Here is a 24062-nt window from a genome sequence, read left to right on the forward strand (position 1 = left end):
ATCAAAATTTTCAAGGGAAACCCTAATGTTTGACTTATGTCTTCCTGGCGTGTTCCGTATACAACAAGATAAGAAAAAGAAAAGTTTTTTTCAAATATCTCACAAGCAACGATATTAGCGAAATTTGAGGAACTATGTCGTCGTATTTATTGGACGTACACACTGAATAAATCTTGTAGTCCAATTGTAGCGGGGGCCCCTAGTCTATATGTATTGTCTAACGCTCTGGAAGGTGTCGGTTAATCCGAATCTCAGCGGGCCTTGTGAGGTGAGGTTCGCACGATAATTACTCACGTTAACCCGCTCAGGCGTCTTTCTTCGCGGTGCACGTAAAATTTCTTTTTGTGAATATTTTTACTGTCATAGCTAAAGTGCTAAGTGTCAACTATGGACGGCGATTATCATAAATTCGCTTCAAGATTTATATGAACAACTTGCAGCCTGAAAGGGTAGGTACCGAAAATTCGTCATAGGACGCATACAGACTTCTTGCCTTTGCCTTTCGTTGTTTTGCATTGTGGCTGCTGCCACATAAAGTAAATTAATCATAGTGTTTTCCTTTTTGCAAAGGTATTTATAATACGTTTTTCTTTTCTTATTTCTTTTTTTTTTTTTTTTTGAAGTGTCTGATCATGACATTCTTCTTTTCATTAAATGCAAGTGCTTTGAAACATCAAAAACATTCACGTCTTGTCTAAGATGAATTGCTTGCACTTACGCTTAATTATTTATTCTTATGTTTGTTGTGTCTTACTTAAACAGTTCAACAATTTGCGCCAAAGTTTGTATAAAATTTTTATAGATATTTACTTATAAAATACTCTTTGGTATATAACTAAATTCAACACAATGGCTTTAAACCGGTTTATACGACTGCACTAGAGTCGTAAGCAATTTAATTTTAACGGTAAGCAGTGATATAAATTTAAAACTTAATGTTTCTTAAAAGATCTTATTAACCCCATAAAAAGTGAGCTAAAATAAAAACAAGTGAAGGTTCACTATTAAATACCCTACACAATTGTGCTTAAAGCTACTTTTTCGAATAAGCTGTTTTATGGGAAGTGGTCAAAGAAGTGGTCCAATCCGAATGTTTCTCAAAATCATCTGTGCTTGGATGACAAGTTTCATCTAACTATGTCAAATATTGTGGTCTGCAGGTTGAACGCAAGAAAAAAAGACGCACAGACAGACCAAAAATCTTAGATCGATGCAGAAGATGATTCTGACCTAATCCGTATAAAAAAGTGAACCTATTTCACGTCCATGCCAAGGGTGTTGCAGACATCCGTACAAACTTAATCTATCCTTATACCATAAGTCGTGTAGAGTATAACAAAAAATATATGTCTTTAGTGTGAAATAATCTGAAAGTAGTGAAAATGATTTAATTCGAAATCATAAATAAATGATTGCCAAGCAAATAAAAAATAATGGGTGGGTTTACAAAGATCTCATATTGAAGATGAGTTACAATTAAGTCCTGAGTTCTTAGAAATTGTAGAAATTTGATGAAAAGTTTATTGAATTATTGAAGAAATATTGAAATAAACAAGCGTAATAATAAATTGCAATCTTTGAAAGCTATTGTGGATTGAGAGATTTTATCACACTTCAGTCAATAAGTTCATAGGATTATCTGTAAAAAAAAAATTACTTTTAGGAAAAATTCGACTTTATTCGTTAACATAAGCTTGTGGAAGAGTAATACATTAATTTCAATGCTTCTCTAAAATTTATGTGCCGCTCTTATATAACGATCTGTGTAAACCTTCAATATACTCTTCGGTTTCGCCATTCACCTCTTCATTCCCTCATACCATTCTTTAAATTTCGCAAGCAAGTAATAGTCGCTGGATGCTAATATGATGGATCTGGAAGTGATTTCTTCTTCTTCTTATGGGACAATTTGTTGTAATTTCGTCATTAAAACGAACTAATAGTCCTATGTATTATTCACTACTGATCCATTGTCCGTTTTCAAGATAATCGGTGGGTATTATGCGATGCGTTTGCTAAAATGCAGATGCGATATCATACCCATCCCATCTTTGCATTTTTGATTGCTTTGAAGGGCTTTCGCCAATCGATCAGCAATTCGACTAACTGCCGATTGGACTACGAAGTGTAATGACAATCGTTTATAAATCAAATTTGTATGCAATTTAATTAACGGCCAATTAAAGGCTTTATAACGTTGAATTCTAAAAAAAAAACATTTATTCCCAAAAAAAAAAAAACAGTTGTAGCAAAATTAAAATGAAATGAATATTTGAAATCATATCTGTTACTTAAAGTATTATAGTAAACTATTAAAAAAATTTATCGTGTAATTCATCCATGAATTAAATAATTTTAGCTTTTTTTTCGAAACCTTCAACGAGACAGCTAAGCATAAACGTTTAGGCATAGGCGAACGCAAGCATTGTTTTCCACAAATGCATTCCTCTTTTCCTTGTCTGTTGTTTAGACAAATAAAATAACAATTAAAGTCATTTCATTGAACAATTGCACACAAATTTTCCCGAAGCACCGACATACTGACCAATTCAAACACTTATTCACGTACGAACACTTGTAAAGAAAATACCAAATACTTATGTATATATATATACATATATATATTATCCAGTCGGCAGTTTACATGTATCAGCACAATTTCGTACAGTCAAGAAGACAAATATAAATAAGCACACTAGCAAACAAAACTTATGCAACACTAGTAGGTAAGTAATACTTATACGTTATATGTAGATAAATTCATAGCTTTAACGTTTTAAGCTTGGTACCGTAATCACGTATACAACACGTATATGTAAAAGTTTTCGCTTGAGGCCCAAAAGTTAAACATAATAGAAAGGTGAAAAATTTAAATAACTGCTAAAGGATTTGACATACACTACAGTACCACTAGTGGATACAACAAAAAAGCTGAGAGGTCATTAAACGGGAGCGACCAACAACAAAAGATCGCTTCCTTTCTTTCCTTTTTGACGCACGTTTGTGTGCGACATTTCATAAAGTTAGCCAGCCTTAGAGTATAAGGAAATGCTATGTCTTGGCAACGCGGGGAAGAAACACGGGTTTCTTACATTTCACTTACCAAAATCTTTACCTTATTGACGGTAGCGAGTGATGCTAAAAATTATCTTTATCAAAAATGATAATTAGTTGGAGAGAGAAAGAGAAGTAGTTAAGATAAACTTATGCTTGACAAACCTAAGATTCTAGGTTGACTAAAGCGTTTTATGCTACTATGCCTTTAATAATTGTTGAATGGGAATCTTGATCTACGTGAAAAGGCTTTCGTCAAAAACCAAGAAAAATGTCTTTTTTTTTCTTTTTTTTTTGCGAAAAATGGAAAATATCAATTTCCTAAAGAGCTTAATTTGAATCCGCTGAAATCACCCACGAGTGCTTGCCTAAGCATAACTATCTGCTCGCCGGAGAAACCCATCACTTTTTATGAGAAAGCTGCGATGCATTAGCTCGGTTCTAAAATGCGTACATTTGCAAGCTTTTGCTGACTTTATATCCCATAAGGGCTTTAAGCAAGCCTTTCAACTATGGGCAAGAGCTGTTCTTAACGCTTTTTAGATAGAAACCTATATATTGGAAGTTGCTGTCCGTTGTGTGAAAGCTTAATAACGAATTATTAATTTCAGTGAAATGTTAAATTTCGAATCAAATATTGTTTCTGCAACCAATTAACTTCATCTGGTCTTGACGGTTGTCAAATGTAGCTGTAAAAATTGGAACATTGCCATACGTCTAAAGAAAGTAGTAATATATTCCAGTAAATATTTTCATTGCGAAGCAATTCATTGCATAATAGAGTAAAGTATATTTAGAGGCACTCTCGTAAATCATTCTATACTGCCTGGCATAATATATTATTATAGTGCGCTAGAGTTATACATGTGGAGGAACAAATAGCTTTGTCCGCTAAAAGCCTTTGAGTTGGTGGACCGGGTAATTGGCTTCTTTTTGCCTTCATATATCCAAAATTTGACTGATAAACTTTTATCTCGAACTGATTTGCTATTACGAGGATGACCCATCGCGGACTTATCCTTTAACATCTAATAAGCTTGACGTAAAGCTACATGTGTTAAATGCATATTTTTAACCTTAGGCCTCTATAAAGTTGTCACGTGTCTTGAAGAGCATGGCCTATGAAATGCTGGATGTTCACGTGGAACCTGAAACCTTAAGCCTTTGAAATGAATACATTGTTTAAAGCGTACTCTAAGCGAGAATCAATATAATATACAAGGTGCATACCATAATACTTATTTCCAGGGTACGGCACGGTGAGAGGTAGATACAAGCCTAATAGAAAATATAATTTAAATCTTCGATGTATTTTTTAACGAAACAATCATGGGTAGATCACAAACAAAGGAAAGAGAAGAAGAAGGGGCTTAGTTTAGTTGAGAGAAATCCAAATAGCATATGAAGTATTTTCACTTTCTTTCGCTCCTCCCCTTTACATTAAGATAGCTTGAAATATTTAAATAAAAATAAATAAAACAAAATGAATTAAAAAAAAAAAAAAAGATATTAATAAATTGTTGATTATTCTGGACCTGTTTTGTATTGTCCATTTCCTTAAGCAGTAATCGATCAGTGGGTCAAAAAAGCTGTTCGTATATATACCTCTCCGTCACAAATGCGTAACGCGCCTACTAGTGCATAATTTCCATTTATTATTCCGGTATTTTTTATATTGATTTTCAGTTCACTATTCAATCTGACGATATAGTTATTGTTTTATCGCCTGTAACTGCATTGCTTACTACTTAATATAAATTAAATGTTCGAACTCAAACATAATTTTTAATATCGTGCTTTATGAAGCTAAACGTATGTGATGGATTGGTGTGCAATGTACACACACAAAAACATTTGCTTGGAAGTATTTATGTCTGCTGTATTGACTGCTTAAAAATTTCATTTTCAATTTACATGCATATATATACACACACAGTTATACACGCATGTACATATAATTATACAGGAAAAGTTAAGTTTATTCAGAATTGAATAACATAAAGCGAACGGAAGTCACTTTTTGTACAGTAATGAGAAATTAAGCCGGGATATTAAGTGATTGAAAGCAGCGATGGTAAAAGTGAAAAAAAAAGAAGACAAAATGAAAAGATGGATCTGTTCACAATAATTAATTGTCTCCATAGATAATGGAATCTGATCATGTAAATATTTGCTCTAAGAATTTATTGACAATAAAAGCCCAGAATTTCACTAAGATCAGAGATTTTTATATATTAATGTTATACAATTTGTCTCTTGCTTACGCTTTAGATGTCTACTGCTGGCCTTATAATCGTATTTAAAGCGAAAAATATGAAGTTTTCTGAACATTACACGGTCCCCGGTAATTTGTTTGTACATGACATCGTCTATGACGGACACTTAATGAATGAAAATTTATAAATTTGCATAGCAGTCTTGTGAATCGCTCCCACTTTAAGGCTTTATTAGCCCTACGATTTAAAATAGTTTTAATTAATGAACTAATTTTAAGCAATATCATGTGCCTTTTGACTTTTTGAAATGTGACAATCTTATGGGTACCCGCAAAAAACCCGATAAAAATACATACATTTTTGGATAATAATCTATTAATAGTAGGATTTTAATTTCAGGGGGAATTTATGCAAGCTTTTTCTTAGGCAGATAGGCCGATGATTTCATCCTCAAATCTTGTAATTAAAAAAAAAGGAAAAATTGATATGCAGGAGATGATAAAAGGAAAACTTCAACTTGATCGTGAGGTTCAAGTCCTAAGCCTCATTTCACACGATAATTGCAATTCAATCTTCCTTTGAGAGCAGAACAGCTATAATCTTTCCGCTTATCATTTTAGTATGCTGGAGTTTCAGCACAAGTTGATTGCCAATTGCGCCAATCGGAAATTGAATTTCTAGCTTGCGGTGACTCCTAGTACATTCAAATCGCATCGATAGTTGGGAGATTGCTCAATTCCAATTCAAATTCCACTACCCAAAATTCATACAGCACCATCAGCACTCTTCTTCCTGTAACTAGGACGCGCAGTTTATCTCAAGCAGCTGTTCGCAAAAACTGTTCTTTAGTAGGCACAGGCACATCTCATCCGATTTATAGTAGTATAGTAAAGTAAAATTGCTTTCCCGAAAACTTTAGCGATTGACCTAAGGGCTTGACGCATAGCATTTAATTCAAGATTTTTTAATTGCACCAAAAATTTTAAGACAATTTCAAAAGCGGGCACCACTGCCCTATTACGTACATTTTCATTTATTTTTGTCGTGTAAAGTAACTAAAAAAAAAAACACTTGTAAACAAATACAAACAAAAACGTTTGAAATATGTTAGTAATTTAGTAAATTTACTTTTCATATTTTTAATACGTTTGTCATTTGCAATAAATATAAAAATATGAAAGAAAGAAAACAAAAAAAAACTAAAAACATTTCCTAAACAAAACATCGAATGTATTACACATGCAAGCAAAATCATTTTCAATGCTTTTTGTTAAGCAAAATCAATCTGGTAATTAACGGTTCGTAAACGTCATCATTATTAGGCTAAAGTGAATTGATTACATCTAATAATAATGCTGCACATACTCTAGCTCCGATAGCGTACACACATACATGCACATATGGCTTTAAATCTCTCTCTCTGTCATCTTCAAACTTTACTCGATACAGCTTTAATGCAGCTTTAAATACATATCATACTGACATACAACATGTCTGAAGCTTTAAAATTCGATTCAAACAGGTGCCGAATGCATTAAAGAAAACCCGGCTTAGGAATGAAACACAAGTAAAAATCACAGTTGTTGATTAACTCTCATTGAAAGCGGTTTACTGCCAAAACTAAGCAGGAAGTTGGGCAAGTGTTTGCAACAAAAGCTGTAACTTAGAAGAAAGTGTTACTAAAAAACAAAAGAAAGAAAAGAAAAAAATTTAAAAATATTCAAAAGCATTACAAAAAGTAATTATTTAAGAAAATAAAAAAGTAAAAGCACTCGAGAGTTGCCATTTTATTGCAACGTTTCTTGCAGATGGAAGAAATAATAATTTTGTTGAATTTTATTCATGTAACAGGCGGTGGTGGTGTTACGGTTATTGAGAAACGCATTTTAAAAATAATAACAACGCAACACTTTACTTCATCCAACTTGTATAACTAACTGCTCTTGTAATTACTAGTTTTACTTTTGTTTTCTTCACTTTTTATCTTTTATTTTGCGGATAAAACAAGTGACAGCAGACAGCATTTAATAACTCAAGTGAGGAAAAATAGAAAACGAAATTTTGTGCAAAGCAATGAAAAAACAAATCACCCACCTTACGCTAGTGGAGGCAATGCTAAAGAAAAGTGAAATTGTTAGCCGATTATGTGGACATGGCGGCTGCCGCCTTTGGCCGCTTGCCATTTTATTCATATCTCTGATGTTGCAATTGTTCGGAAGTTCAATGGCATTTACTTTGCCTTTGCCCTTCGGTTATTCATCGTTAAGCATTAAAAATCTTTTAAATAGTGTTTTATTATCTAGTAACGCCAATCTAGCTGGTGGCGGTCGCAATCTTAAATCGGATGTACTCGAAGATGCCTCACTGATAACGGTATGTGTTTAATATGAATTTAAAAAAAAAAAATAAAAATATTTTACACATTTTCCTTCATTTCCGAGAAGCAATAAAATAAAAGCTGAATTTAAATCGGTTTTTAACGTAACTAATTATATTAGAAATATATTATTACCGCAAAAGCCTGAAAGACTGGCAAAGCAATGAAAGTCTTTTCATCATTTTGTGTACAATGAAAGCAATAAGATAAGTTAGTTAATTAGTCCTTAATAGCGGCAGTTGCGAATATGGCTTTAACTCATGGCTACAGTTGCGAGCTATTATATAAAATATTATTACTATTATTATTAATATCGTCAAAGAAATAAATTCTAAGACTCAACTCTTAACAGCATTAGCATCTAAGGCTATCTATCGGCTTTTATTAAAAACTCTACCGCACTCGAGATTCGAACCCACGAATAAAAAAAATGTATATATAAAATAAAAAGAATAATTCAGAATGTGTTCGACAGTCGAAAGTATCTTTAGACCTAATCATTAATCTTAATATGTCGAAGGAAACTAGTATCACTCTACTAATCTATAATGCGCTATATTGAAGTTAACTCATCTGGCCTTCCAATCATCCAGTTCACCCGCATCTTGAAAGTCAAACAGCTGTAAAACTAGTGAAGAGTATTCTCTTAGAATCAACTACACAGATGCGATTGGGAAAAGTGAATGATTTTTGTAGCCACGTGCTTACTAAAGCCAAGATCTGAGAAAAAGTCGAGCAAAGTATAATTAATTTTTGTATGTTTTCCTTAACAAACCATGATTTACGGTTAACTGGATACCGATTTCGACTTTGAAGATAAATTAGAGTCGCTTAAAATTTCACGGAAGGCCTGCTTATTGACACAAGTTAGAGAGTAGTTCACGATAGCGGCTATTGAACTTGGAATTTCGTATAAAGCAACGAAGACATTTGTAATAGGTTTCAATAAGTGCATCTATAAAAGAATTACAACATAATTCATAGATTGGATAAATTGCAAAACCACAATCACTAAGAAACTGCGAAATGGCGAGAAATGTTAATTCATTTAGAATACCCACGTTATAGTGGTTTAAAGATTAAAAGGAAAATCAAAATTTTTGGCGAGTTTGCAAGTGGAAAGCAAAAATGGATCCAAAGTTCGGATAAATGTATAAACAATATAATAACACTATTTCTAACAAAGCAAACCTCCTTCATATTATAATTTCGACTTAGTTTCTAGGCAGAGGAACAGTGCCAGCTACTTCTTGAGGCCGATTTGCGATTCCGCTTTCATCTTGTGTATTGTTGAAAGCTGTTGTCCCTTCAGCAAGCTTCAGAGATACTCATTTTAGATGCATGTATGTAAGTTGTGTAAGACAACCGCTTTGCATTATATTCACGCAGCCAGTGTTCCCAACATGTAACTATATTGCATAATGTTCATATTATTTTGTCCACCCCCTATAGTTCCTTCGTAACCTAAACATTAGCTAAAACCGCTTCGTTGGATGTGCTTGAAATCTCCTGCGCGACTATTCTGATAGAGAGAAGATTTACCAGATTTGAGATTTGAAACCACAAACACTGACTTGATAGTCGCGGGTCTTGCTTGCTCGGCTACTCAGCCTTAGATTAGAAAGGATTTCAGTTAGAAGTGGTCGGGAAAAAACGAAAGCGCCCAATGTGATTTTTCACATGTCCGTAGATTCGCTACACTCAGTACTCTTCTTAACATAAGTATTGAAAGTTTTTCATATTCCACAATAAAGGCGCCAAATAACATTCGATTTTGCTGAATCTTTTATGTCCACTACACATATACCTTAAAAAAAAAAACCTCTTTCAAGTTCCCATAATGTGCAATATTGAAATGACTTGTGTCGACTTTTCTAGTTGTGTACACATAGCGTAGGATTGATCACCCATATAAAAAATATGCACCATTTGTGTAATTGTACTTTGTGGGTGTAAAGCAGAAAACCTGCTGTATCTCGTTTACAAAATCATGCGTTCTCAGTTTATGTTGTACTGCTCTGATTTGGCCATTCTCCATACTGGACTGCTAGCGCTAAATTTGAATGGTTTTGCAAAAAGTCGAGATGACTTAATTTTTACAACTAAGAGTTTTGGAGTCTATGCTCATGTAGGTAGGAATACTTATATAGAAATTTGATCTTACACCGATGGACGGAGGGACATGGTCAGAGGTATTCGGATTTTGATAACGATCAAGAATTTACGTACTTTACAGAGTCTATAAAGATTCGTTCCGGATCTTGCAAATGTGTGTACTCTCGGGTGTAAAAATAATTGATTTGTAATTGTTATTCCAATGTCAGCGTCATCTTCGAGAAAAATCAACTTTGTAGGTAAGATGTTGCGCGCGTAATTTGAAAATTTTGAAATGAAAATTTATGAGAACTCTTCAATTAAGCCTTCTATTTCGAATAGAGATATTTGATGTGATATTTGCGAGCATCTGTTGCAAACAATAGCAACGTTAAAGAAAGTTCACGTACCTTCAAGTGAAGGTATAGTAAATCATAGGCATATAAGTACGGCAAACGAATTTCTTTCAGAAAATCGTTCTATGGATATAAAAATCCTTCCCAAGCCGAACATAACCTTGCTCTCGTTGCTCGTTTTTCCACTTTTTTTTTCCTCTTTTGTTTTGTTTCAATGGTTTTCTTTTGTATGTATGGAGCTTACACGTATTTATTTCTCACTTTGTTTCTACGCATTATATTTTTCTTGTTTTTTTTTATTTTTTTATTATTAATTCGCTCAATTTGTGTTCTTCAAAATGGGAATAATTTTCCATTAGTGTAAGTATGTCAATAACCCCTTTATGTACAAATAGTTTTCTGTGTAATCTCGTTTCTGCTTTTTCCACTTTTCTTCATAACTTTGTTTTTATATGGGTGCGATTGTGTGTGCATAAAAAAAAAAAATATGTTATATGCTTACATCAACAACTCACACTTTTTTACTGTTAGCGAATATTTTTTACTGCGATTTTTAATATGTGCAATACAGAAGTTTACTGTTATTGTTTATTAATGTTTTGCATTTGTTTACCCTTCTTTTGTTTTTCCCTTGCACGACGTTGGGCTTGGTTTTTCATGATTACTTAAAAGTTCATTGGCCAAAAGATGAGATCTGCAATAGTGTTTTAACGATTTTTCACGTAAGATGAAAGGATTCTTTAACATAACGAATGGAGTTCTCATATACCTTAAGTATTTTTAGAGATATATAAGCCTAAATGTTTATGAGAATCCGATAATAATAGAAATCGTCAATAAAAAATATATCATGCATACATGCATAAATATCTTAACTTTCCAGTAAATCAACGCCATATGAAATCCAATCAGAAAAGTTAATCCGTGATACACAGGAAATTCAACGCTTAATGTTTCCCATCGGTTCTAATTCGTAACTTCTATGCAGACCTAATAAAACTTATCTACTTATCTACTTGTATACATTTTGAATTATTAGCTGGGTTAGTTTATACTTAAACGTGTGCTGCACTGTAATCAAAAGGAAGTAAAACTTTTTTTTATGCCGATGAGCAGTTTCTTCTGCTTAGATTGGAAGCATCCTAATTGCTATCTTTGTTAAATTTCATGCAAATATCTTCAATAATCAATCAAATCATCTTACTTCCTATCGTCGAAGAAAGCTACGCCTTCATGTCTTCAAATCGATTCGGCGCAATGTCCGAACAAGCAAAGCTGTATTAAGCGAATAGAGTGGTTGGAGGACAATATGAGTTGGATTCATGTTAAAAGAATCTCGAAGAGATGACAAATTGAATTGTCGTGATGCGAAGACAAGGATTTGTCTCTTCCGAGTTAACAGAGAAGGAATTGATAATGAATGCATCATAGTTACACGAAGATCAAAGAGAACTTAGTTCTAGTTCGTCTTGATGATCAGTCTAATGTAGTGCGGAATCACTTGGTGTTATGTGAATTATCATTACTTGGTAATCTACCTTGGAAACTTCTTCTAGATATATATATATACCCAGTTTCAATCTTTTTTCATGAACATAAAAGTTTCGAACTTTTTTGCCGAAATTGATTTCTTCCTCTATTTTACTAATTAATAGCAAATTCTCAATTCGATCTTTTAAATTCAATCAAGGTAATGTCCGAAAGGCATTACTTATATGAGTAATAAAATCTTCTTTAAATTTCTGATGCCATTCTTTTAGAGTATATGAAGAAAGTTTCAGTTCATTCAATATGTACGAGGACTGTTTTAGAATCAAAAACCATTTTGCGACAAACAGGTAAGAAAGTAATACTTGGACAAAGCGTTACCGAGCAACTTTTGTCGAGATATTATTATTTTCTCCAACATAACGACTTTTCAAAATGGAGCGTTGCATGAAGAGTGATCGACAAAATGGACCGATTCGAACCACTTTCAATAGGACTCGTGTTCTTGGGTCAAGGCACGTCAGCGTAACAAATTTCATAAAAATATCTCAAAAATTGTGACATATACATGGGCACGCATCAGCAGGACAGACGGACAGACAAAATTAGATCGCTTCAGAAAATGATTCTGATCCGATCGCTATAGCAAATGGTGGGTCTGTCTTAAGCCCTTCTGAGTGTTACATACGTCCGCAATAACTTAACATACTTTATACAACAAGTGCTGTAGGATATAAATAAATAATTTGAGTGACAAGTGAATAAAATTTTAACCAAGCAACGAGTTTATCGAATAAATGTTTTCAGCTTATTTATGGCTTTGGGTGGGATCTTCTAAGCAAACGCCTGCAAAGGGTTAAAGAATAGAAGGGTTGATGATGCTCAATACATACTTGCTTACATATTCATTTTTATGACTCAATAAAGTAGAAGGGCAGTACGATTAATGAACAAATCAAAGTTAACGCTAATTTCTTCAGTTAGTAAGTCATTGAATCTTGCAAATCAGTTGTATTTTAGGTTCGTTAGTTTGATTATCAAATTGACCAAGAGCTTCAACTAGTCAGCGTTCGCCTCATAATTCAGAGTTTATTGTCTGCAAAGCTAAAGATATTCGCCTTTAGATTATTTTATTTAGTGCTTAACAATAAAACCACATCACGTGAAAGCAAACGAAGCATATTGTAGCGACCTAAAAAAAAGGTTTAAACATAAGTAAAGCAACAGCCTCTTCCTCTTCAGTTCACCCCATTAATTATAAAATAGGAAAAGTTTTTATTCCATATTAACAAAAAAAAAAAATAAAAATAAAAATATTTTCGCATTACCATACAATAGTTATTTCTATTATATGTAGAGTGATGTTAAAGGTATTCAGACTCATTGGCCTCTTTCCGATTTTATAATTACAGGGTGAAGATATACTAAAATGCGCGCCTTTTCATCGTGTTCATGTTTCTTCGATGCTAATGCAAAACAGATACATATTTTCTTGATCCTTTAATCATAGTGTCTTTCGAATATTCGAGCTATCAAAATAGCGGCAATTAAACTAAAAAGTTGAAGCTTTTAAAATAACCAAACAAACAAACAGTTTGGAAGTGCATCTGAATCGCAAAGAAATCTGGAAGAAAAAGGCAAGCAATCTCACGAAAAGTTAGAAAATTCGAGTTTACATGAGTTAGTGAAGCGTTTGTGTAAAGGGTTAGCTTCGTATTCTCTAACTCTCGTGTTTCCTGGAAAAAAAATCAAGGTCAAATTTCGATATCTTTATTCCATTCTTATGCTCAAAAATGAAATTGAAAAGTGGAAATTGAAACCTAAGAAAAATGAAAGCTCTATAGCGTTGTTACCAATAACTTATAACTTAAAGGCGTAAAAAATGATAAACGAGTGAATAATGCATGTATATATGTAAATAGCAAGCCCGTATGGATTTTTTATGTTTACTGCAAACTCAGATGAATCTTTTGTTAATGTTAGCCCATTTTTGTTATGATGTTAGTTAAGCTAAATAATTGCTTACTCGGTTCCGACTACTTTGGCTATCTAAGTGGTATGGGCACCCCAAGAGTGGAAGCTTAGAAAGTTTCCATTTCCTTGAGTCAGATTGTCACTATCAGAACGGTAATGTGAGTGTATGACGTTCAGCACAGTGCCCACTATCAATATCAATTTTGATTGTAAGTTAGACGGCGAGCCTTTTGAGTGGATATCGTCATTTAATGACCTTGGAGGAATTTTTGATAGGAAACTGACACCTGATCCCGCTGTGAAATCGGTTGTATGCAAAGCGAGATCAGCGTTTGGATTCATTGAAAAGTGATCAAGGCAATTTGATGATGATACGAACGGTCTCTACGCGGCTTTGGAAAGGGCATTAGTTGAATATGCGTTCTGTTATTTGGTCTGCCAACTGCAATATAATAGAATATTACCTCCCTGCCTTTACCTACTCTCGAAGGCATCAGAATTGTTTTTGGAATAGGCTTTTTACTGAAACTTACCCTGGGTCATATATCGTTACGAGTCTTGCTTAGTAGACTTGATTTTAATATTCCTACAAAAGTTCCAAGGATTTCCCTTCGATTGGCGCATCTTCTTTTCCGCCTTTTCACGCACTTTGTAAACAATTTAACGATTTTTATTATTTATTTTCAATGGGCGATTCATGTGAAGGCGGCTTTGCTTAATCTACGTTATTGAAACGACTATTTAGCTCAACGCCATTTGTCTTTGGGCGAATCTTTAACTTCCGTGATTTCATCATTCTTTGCACTATAAATGCATTTTTATAAACTTGTCTCCGTTCTCCTTCTTCATATACTTGGAAAGAATGAGTTATTAATTTCGATCACTTACTTGATTTCACATGTAATCCTGGCTACTTAAGTGGTGGGTCTACCCTTTCTTGTTAGTCTTTATTTCATATAAATATTTCAACATATTAATCATTTTTGTTCACATTATCTGATTAATTAATCTTATATTTGTATAGTGTATTCAAACAAATAAATAAATATAATTTATTTATTATTTTTTAATGCTTTTCGCTTTTTTTTTCGGTCAATAATTGAAATTGACCGCAAGGTTGCAATAAAAACAAAGTTATATAGAAAAAGTACACATTTCATATTTATATAAGATAATAGAGTGCAATATCACTGGACCTGCCCCATAAATTTATTGTCTTATATAAAAAATAATTAATAGCGTAAACGAATTTTTGACATTCATGGTAAACTTGCCTTAAGATATAAGTGAAACTGGTACTTTTATGACACTTCAAAGAGGCAGAACAGGTTGCTGTACTTTTATTTTATAGTTCAGTTTTTATAGTTTAATCGTGAGCCAAGTTTTTATTTATATCGTATAATAATATTTTTTAATGTTTTTCGTGAAAACCATGTATAGTAAAAAACTGTTTGAGCCGTAGAATTATTTTTATTTAATTATTTCAAGGTCAATTGCCTTTTTTCACATACGCCTCGTAGAACTTCAAGGTCAAAGCAAATGCTCAAAAAGAAGACTGCACTTGTTATACCCATCATCGAAAGATGACGGTATATTCATTTTGTCAAAAAGCTTGCAACATCCAGAAAAGAGGTCCAATAAAGTATATATTTTTTTTTATCAGTAACAAACTTTGACCTTGATTTAAGCACATCAGTCTGTTCGTCTGTCAGTCTAGGTGATGTCTGTTGTAAACAATCTCCATGCTTCATACATAAAAGGAATATTGAAAATTCTTATCCGCAGATTTGTATTGAAAATAGGACAAATTGGGGAAAGAACACGCTCCCGGTACAACGTAAACAGACAGTCACTTGGCTTTCAAGAGGGGAAAAGGAAAAATGGGCACTTTTTCCCTATTCACAAACTGTACCAATAAAAATTTTCTAATTTTTTTTTTTTTAATACAAATACAGGGGGATTGGTATGAAAGATTCGGCCACAGTCGGATATAGTTATTTTATTTTTCTTCTTTCTTTTTTTTTTCTACTAACTTATAATTCGATTAACAACCCTTCACTAATTGCAAAAGATTCAATCGAAGCATCTGCCAAAAAAAATTTTTATAGTTTTATATTTTGTGTATAAAAAACCTTCACGATATTTTTGTGTAATAAAATTTAACGAAAATCTACCTACCATATTTATTCACAATTAAAATCATTGGTAAGAAACAACAACATAACAATGGAAATATATTACCCTTCCAAGGTGAATAACTTCAGAGACCCACGCAAAAATGTACTGAAAAATAAGTAGGCAGTGTTAGAAAAGCTTTTGTCAGCGGCGCCTCGTGTTATCTTGGAAACCCTCAATCAAAATTCGGGACCCTCTCGTATATCCAACCGGGTTGTAATTTTGGTCACGTGTTTGCTTTCGATGATCACGTTGTTTACATAGCGCAGTTTCTTCATATTCAAAATTGCAAATAGTCTTAATGTTAAGAATCTGCTTTATATGGGTTTCATATAAAAGGGTTTACAAGAATAGAACGCGAATAATAGCAATAGACTAAAAAGTGAAACATACTTTAATAATTAAAATTTTTTTTTTTTATTTAACTCTTATCGTAATGAATATTAATGCTTCCTATAATCGTTTATGTGTCTGTATACAAAAAATTAATTTTCTACACAAGTACTCGAAGCTGCACAGTCATATAAAGGTGATTCCGAGAGAAGATTCATTATTCACCAAGCTCAGGGTCCTTTTTAAACACCATGCCGTTCATGTTTATCTTCAAATCTCCGCCGGAATCGACTATGGTCTGCGCATTGTTTAACAAATCATCAGGGAAGGTCACACATCTGCATCGCGTAAATTTTTGTAAATTTATTATAAAACCAAAGAAACCCATTGACCCACACTTGGCGCCTTACTAATTGGTCTCGTAAATAATGAAAATTGCTTCTGTGATCACATTTGATGTGGTGTAGAATTAACGTATTTTTGTGGTGTAGGTGGATAATAGATTTTCATATGTCTTGTTTTTGTTAGGAGTAATAAGCGGAAAGCACGAAAAAAGTGAAAAGAACCACTTATAAGTTTATATAAGCCCGGCCGATTTCTTTCATTTGTGTACGTGGATAGCATGATCCTCCATAAAGTAAATATAGAAAGTATCAGCTTTCTATCTTTTATAATTCACGGATAATGAGCTAAAATCCATAAATTTTTGCTTAGAGGTATCTTTCATCCTTCGACGATGGGTATAAGAATAATACGGTGATATTTGCTGCCATTATGTTTTATTTCAAATAAAAAGCAAATAAAGACACCTTAGAAGACCACGGCCTACAAGCAAATACTCTACATCACTTTACTTAACGGAGGTATTTTCGAAAGTCATTATATGGGAAGTGGTAGAAAAAGTGGATCGATCCAAACCATTTTCAATAAAGTTAATCCTTGGGTCAAAAGTATCTGAAAAATTGCGGTTCCGAGATTGCATACAAGAATTCTAGATGGACAGACGGACAGTTGGTTAGACAAGCTTACACCGATTGAGAAGTGAGTTGATCTGAAGCCCTTTTGTATGTTACATACATCCGCACAAACTTAATATACACTTGTATTACAAATGGTGCGGGAGGATATAACAAAGACTCTTTTGTGATCCACTCATAGTTCATTATAGTAAACAAAAACTTGTTATTGGGTTTAATTATCTAGTGCTTGTAAAGATGACCTCATATGAAAGGCTCCAGGAGACTGTTCAATTCAATCTACCGTTAATCAAATTTTTGCAATATTTATTTTTAATATGATAAAATTTTTACATTAGAAAGTCGCTATAAACATACATAGTTACCCTTCGTAGTTCATACTGAATACATGGCGCAATTTCTAACGACTGACTTTGAACGTTGAATACAAACAATTTCCTAGTAGTTAAGATATTGTAAATTTATTACAACCATAGACCCACTAACCGAAATTTATATATCAATTGAAAAGAAGTAAACATGAATTGAATTAATAAATAAATAAAAAAAGAGTATTCATTTCCTAGTTAGTTATGTAATATAATCAAATCAACAAGAAAAAGTTTATAATTTCAACGAAATATAAACCTTTTCATTTATGAATTAAAAATGATCTGCACGCATAAGGAATATTTACACCGACTATAATATACAACAACAAAACTTGCATACGCAATAGCGTTGTTAAAATAAAGAAAAGCATAAATCAATAAGCAAAACACGCACTTACCAATGTTTTGATTGCCAAATCACATATTGTGCGGGAGTGTTTCCTTACATTGGTGTTTATTTTATATTATATACGTGCGTCGTTATTACAAACACTTACAATAATAATTTATGTACATATCAATGTACAACTACTACGAAGTACGTAAAGTAAAAAAGTTTAGCACGTGCAAACAATAAGAAGTCGTTACATAACCAAAAACATAAACATATAAATAAACAAATAAAATCATTATAGTTTAAGAAAGCCAACGAAAAAGCACTCTACACATCTTTGTCTATTATAAAATTTTTATTGTTTGTGATCAAATGCCATATATTACATCACAAAATATATAATATATCCTGTTCCGATATGAAGACATATAATGGAAGCCATAACAGAAAATGCCCCAAAATATGAACTGACGTGGTCTACGTGGTCACCAAATCAATTTCCTTCACAAAGATCTTTCTATTCTCTATATATTTTTTTGATCTATTTTGTAAAGCATTAGAAGAGTTACACTTTGTTATAAAGGTCTACTTTTCATGGGAATGCCTATTTAAAAAATAGACTAACCTAATCCAAACTTTTATGATAAGTTGTTTAATGATCCAATTATTATCGTAAAACCATCAGATCCTTCCGCTATATATTAGCTTACTTTTCATAATAAGGACCCTATTAGAGAGAGTTCAAACCAGAATTTTCATCCGATGCAGTATTTTCAAATCAAGTAAATTTGTCGAAATAAAATTTGAAATTTTTTCTACGCAACTGTTTAACCCAAAAAAGGCGTGATATGTCATTGTACCAAATTTGCTCAGAATATCTTAAAAATTTGCATTTGTAGGTTAAGTACAAAATTGTCTGGGCAGACATCAGACAAACGGATGAACGCACAGACAAATAGGCTTAAATTGACTTAAAAAAAATGTGCCTAAATTGTTCGATATATTCAAAGAAAACATCTTTCTTAAGCTCTTCTAAGTGTTACATACATCTGCACGAATTTAATAGAGCTTGCACCGCAAGTTGTGTAGTGTACGCAGACAAATTAATTCCCAAATACATGAACGGCCCCATAGCTAAGTGCAGGCTTAGTTAACCTTTAAAATAAATTTGTAAAGAGTTTGTTTTGTTTGCGTGTGTGTGTGTGTGTGTGTGTGTGTCTACGTTTTCGCTAAAATGTAATATAAAGTTTGTTAACATTTTATGAGCACACAAGTTTTAAGTGTTAACAACAATGCAAGTAAGTAGCAACTAACTAACACTTGTACATATAATTCATTAAATTAACACATTCCGTTTTCTCGTGTAAGAAATGAAGAGAAAGAAGTAAATAATTGTTATATTTTTTCTAATTTTAATTCGTTGGAGTTTTAAATAACTCTTTTATATGCAGAAAACTCCTTACTTTTCATAGCCTTTTTGTTTTTTTTTTTTTTTTTTTTGATTTTTTTTTTCTTATAACCACTGTTGAGCAGAGTTGGGCATAGTAAGTTTCCACTTTATATACTTTGCGCAAAATATGTGCATATGTCGTAAATCACTTTGTGGCTTGGGAATTATTAAAATAAATGTGTCAATAAATATGAAAGAAACTTTTAGTCACCGCAAGATGAATTTAAGGATCCTCTCTTTTAAGTAAATATATTGTAACTTAAACTCTCTAGAAGAAGGTTAGACACGCAGAATACGGTTACGGAATAAGTCATCATTTTATTATACACACAATTGAAACAAAGACAAACGACATCACTATATATTTTGGTTTGTTTTTGCTCACCTCTTGAGTATGAAATTAGGGGCGATTTTCTAAAGTTTATTTACGAAAGACCAATAAATGTCTTATGTTATATATGTTTGCCTACATTCTTGATTTGGGAAAAAACAAAACGGCGTCGCAGAAATCTTCGCATGGAAATCTTTGACTAAAACGCGTCAATCAAACAATTGTCAACCATGCATTTTTCAATAAAGAATGCTATTATAAATCTATGCTAGAAATTGGAAGTCAATCTTCATCAAAAATTGAAAGCGCCAGAGGTAGAGTGAAGTGGACGAAATTTCAATAAAGTATTCGATTCTTTTCATTTGCGTTATCAACACTGGTTAAGTAGTTTGTGTTGCGATGTCAAGGACGAAATTCGATTAATTCGAATTTAAAGTCGAAATGTTAATGCATTGCATTGTCACGAGCTGAAGCCATTGCACTCATTTGCAAAATTGACTTTCTAGGCGATGAAAGGTTTGTAGAACGGCGAGCATCAGCAAACGCGAGTTATCAAAAGCCTGACGAATCTTGATTGTTAAGAAGATCGCTAGGAACGACCGATGACATTTGCTAACGTCACTAGCATTAACTTTGTGTAGGATCCCAAATGCGAATCAAAATATATAAACGGATATATCGAACGATGGTTGAACGGGCGAAAGTACAGAGAGAAGGTAGAAAGTCGACCTTAACTCATTCTCTTCAAAAAGCTAACACTAAATAGCGGTGGACAGGGGGAAGTATCGCTTCTCATATCACGCAAGATATATCATACAGACATTTCCCAGCCTACGACTAATTTAACAGGTAATAACAATGCATTTGAACTTCGTGTTGTTTTATCACACCATGATGCTAATGAACGTCTTCCACAAGTAGTGTCAATCACAGAATTGTTATGCAACACTTTAACTCGCACCGTTACGGGCATCGTGAGAGTTATATTTATTCGACATTACTCTTCTCGCTAGGCATCATGTTCTAGTAGATTATGCGTTTGAGTTTCGAAATATCATGAATGATTCCAGCATTGTTTTGCTTATCTCACATTGTTATTTGCTGCCGCCATGGGATAGCACATAAACAAAATCATTTGCCTATAAACAACAAAAGGCCTTCAATTAATGTCTTCATCTTCATCCCGTTTATTCAACTCATTCGCATATAGTCGGGTAAATGGGATTAACGGGTAAAATACCTTCTTATGCTTAGATAATACGTCGCTCGGCTCGTCAAAATGTCAAATAAATTAAATTTCTTCTTAGCGAAAAGTAATCAACATTTCTTATACAACATTTATTATGTTAAAAGAGAGAAAATGTGCGTATGTGAGAAAAATTACTAAAAGACATTTCGCAAGTAGCAACAAAATCGAGCTTAACTGATTTTAATGAAGTTATTGTTTAAAAAAATTATTTTGAACATATTATGATGTGGGTAATAATCGTTAACGAAAGCGTAAAAAGAAGGAAGTTATCATATAAAATGCAGCGATGCACACAAACACAAAGTATGTCTACTCAGCAAGGGATGAGATATGAATCGCGAAAGTTAGAGTAACGAACTTGTGCCCATCTTCTCTTACTCATGTACTCATCTAATTGACTTAGTGCTTAAATGTACTTTGAATGTATTTGTGCAATGCATGATATCCTTGAAATTATTTCAATTCCCTTTAACTAGCAGTAGGGCAATCTAATAATGCAACATGTTCCCAAGTGCGCTATATAATGAAATGAAAAAGTCGTCATTATTCACTGAGCTTCTTTCATATTTGATTCACGCACAAAAATGAAAATATTTATCAGTATTACGGCATGATTACAAAAATGCGGAACTGATTTCATAATATTTGCATTGAATATTTATATATATATCTATATATATGTATATATATATATATATATATATGTATATACATATACATGTATATGTATATTGTTGTTGCATTGTGTTGTTTTTGTCTTTCAAATTTTGTAAAAAATTAAAAAAAAAAAAAGACAAAATTTTGTGGGCCGAAAAAAAAATCGTTAAAAAAAACGCTCTCAACTAATCCATGAAACTAACGGTAAAGCCATTGAAGAAAAAAAAAAAGCAGGCAAACAAGAAAAGTAGCAGGCAGTCAAACAAGCAGACAACCGAACGAGCAAAAACAAATAATATTGCAATGTACATACATACATACATACATACATACATACATACATACATACATACCTACATACATGTATAAACCAAAAAAAGAGTAACAATCATTTCCTTATTTCGCTATGAGTTAACATTACTGACCACATAAAAACATATATATGCGAATAAATATTACTGTTTATTACTGCATACGTAAATGCACATAAAGTCAAGACAATAGTGAAAAATGAATTAAACAACAATAAAAAAGAAACAAATTGTTAATAAATGCACTCGCGGTGCCATACAACCGTCGAATACCAATCAGCTGATAAATTGCAGCCTATTGGAAATGCGCACACAAGCGTACACATGCTTGCACTTACTTGGCTTTACGTTGCCTGCACGCCTGCCTGATTGCCTGCCTGCCCGCATCTACATATTATATTAAATTTTTAGTGGCATTCATGTTATGCTAACCCACATTTCAAAGTCAGGCTAAACCACTGCTCAAACAACAACAATCAACTTCTCTTTTTTTTTTAAATCAGTTTCGCGCCAATTGGCGCTTATAAACAACAATAATTGCTACCGGACTTATCATAAAAGTCATGGTGCTTTTAACCACCAATTTTCTAGCATCTAATAAAGAAACCAAATTACGTTTGATACAAATTATAAACGGATGCGAACAAGTGAGAAAAAAATAATAAGGGATTTAAAGGGTATCCTACATCCTCTCCAAATGTGCATCGATAAGACAACATAGTGCGCGGATTGAAGTAGAATTGTCATCACTATCGACGAAATCAGCAGCAGTAGCTTAAGCTACTTTTGTTTTTGTAATTTAATGACAAAATGTGAATTTCATGTTAGGCGTCACGCTGAGACAACACCAGCTTGCCAACTAATGGTCGTAAGGGCATGAAATATTACGATGTTTAGTTTGAAGCTTGATGCCATCTAAAATACATATAGTTATCCTACAACTGTATATCATCCCAGGCACTTATTGAGTGATGGGATATGTTTTAGGCGATCAAGACTTCCTATCCTTAAATATGCAAAATCCTTAGATTTGCTATTATAATTTTGAAATTCACGTTGTTGTTGTGTTTTTGACAATTGCTGGCACCTTGTTGCCTTTAACTTGCTTGTAAGCTTCATTTTGTAGGTTTCGACCTCGATATTCCATTCAAATGCGATTTAAGCAAATTATAAATAGTGCTACTAATGGATATTTTGAACATTAAGAACCCAGCGTTGAAGCTTATCTTTGAATCCTTAAAATCAAACCATTGAAGCCTAACTTATAAGTCGCAGCGTAAGCGTTTTCTTTAAACTTACAATTACTAGAAATCGATCGTTTTAATTGACCACGTTTTCTGTCTTCCAAAAATTCGGTTAACCAAATCACTTCTCTCATGTGCTTCATATATATCCTCTTTGTTGGGAGGAAACTCAACAATGTCAAAGTAAAGCAAGAAATAGTCGTATTGTCATCTATCGTATCGTGCTCATCTTATTTCAATTCAACAATTTATTTCTTTAGGATAAATAAATTATAATAATGATAATAATGATAACAATTATATTGTTATCTGCTAAATGTAGAATTTTTGCATGAAAATACATCAATTTTTTTCTTCTTCTTCACAAGAGTTTCGTCAGCAGAATATAATAGATTAAGCACATTGTAAATACGTATATATGGCATGCGAGAAATATGTAAGCTTAAGAAGTGTATCTATTATTCAAAAAAAAAAAAAAAGGAAAGAGAAAAAAAAATGGAAATTGTTATAAATTCTGGGAAATAAATAAACATTCTTGTACATAGCTATATATATATTTATTACAATACATAAGATGAACAGAAATGGAGATAAGTAAGAACAATTTAAGAAAGTTAAAATCTTAAAGACTTGAATGCTCTTCAATCGCGGAAAGTATGTTGTGCTGGCGAGGGGGGGGGTAAGGATGTGTGTGCGGGATAGTTTTTATTACTCAAGACTCAAAGTTGGAATTGAAGAACATGAAGCGATGATCATTTTAGAGAAGAGTTGAAAATCTTTAATTTCATCAATTCGTCCACGAAAGTACAGTTATCCGACATTTTTTCGGCCCTCAATAAAAGCCACAGTTCACCAGAAAATCGTATTACTTTCTATCTACGTCTTTCTTGTCAGAAAAACTCTTGTCTTCCTATTATTATTAATCAAACGTAAAACATAAGGAGACGAAGAAAAATAGTTTTGTCTCTTGGGGAGAAGTATAATAACATAGAGATTAAAACTTTCTGCTTTCAAACAATTACTTGACCTGACAGCAATACAAGCAATTTGTTTATTGATCGTCTATACAGC

At 32.9% G+C, this 24062-nt stretch overlaps 1 protein-coding gene across 1 annotated transcript in view; it reads left to right on the forward strand.

Moving 5' to 3' along the window:
* Window positions 1-6847: 6847 nt before the first annotated feature.
* Window positions 6848-24062, forward strand: part of LOC119633037 (lipase 3-like) — a 36911-nt gene continuing 19696 nt past the window's right edge. Inside the window, exon 1 of the mRNA XM_038026228.1 lies at window positions 6848-7643. Within this exon, the coding sequence (XP_037882156.1) occupies window positions 7344-7643 (300 nt within the window). The 5' untranslated portion in view covers window positions 6848-7343. The remainder of the gene's footprint in view (window positions 7644-24062) is intronic.

Source organism: Glossina fuscipes, unplaced genomic scaffold (genome assembly GCF_014805625.2).
Source record: "Glossina fuscipes isolate IAEA_lab_2018 unplaced genomic scaffold, Yale_Gfus_2 2, whole genome shotgun sequence".
NCBI lineage: Eukaryota > Metazoa > Arthropoda > Insecta > Diptera > Glossinidae > Glossina > Glossina fuscipes.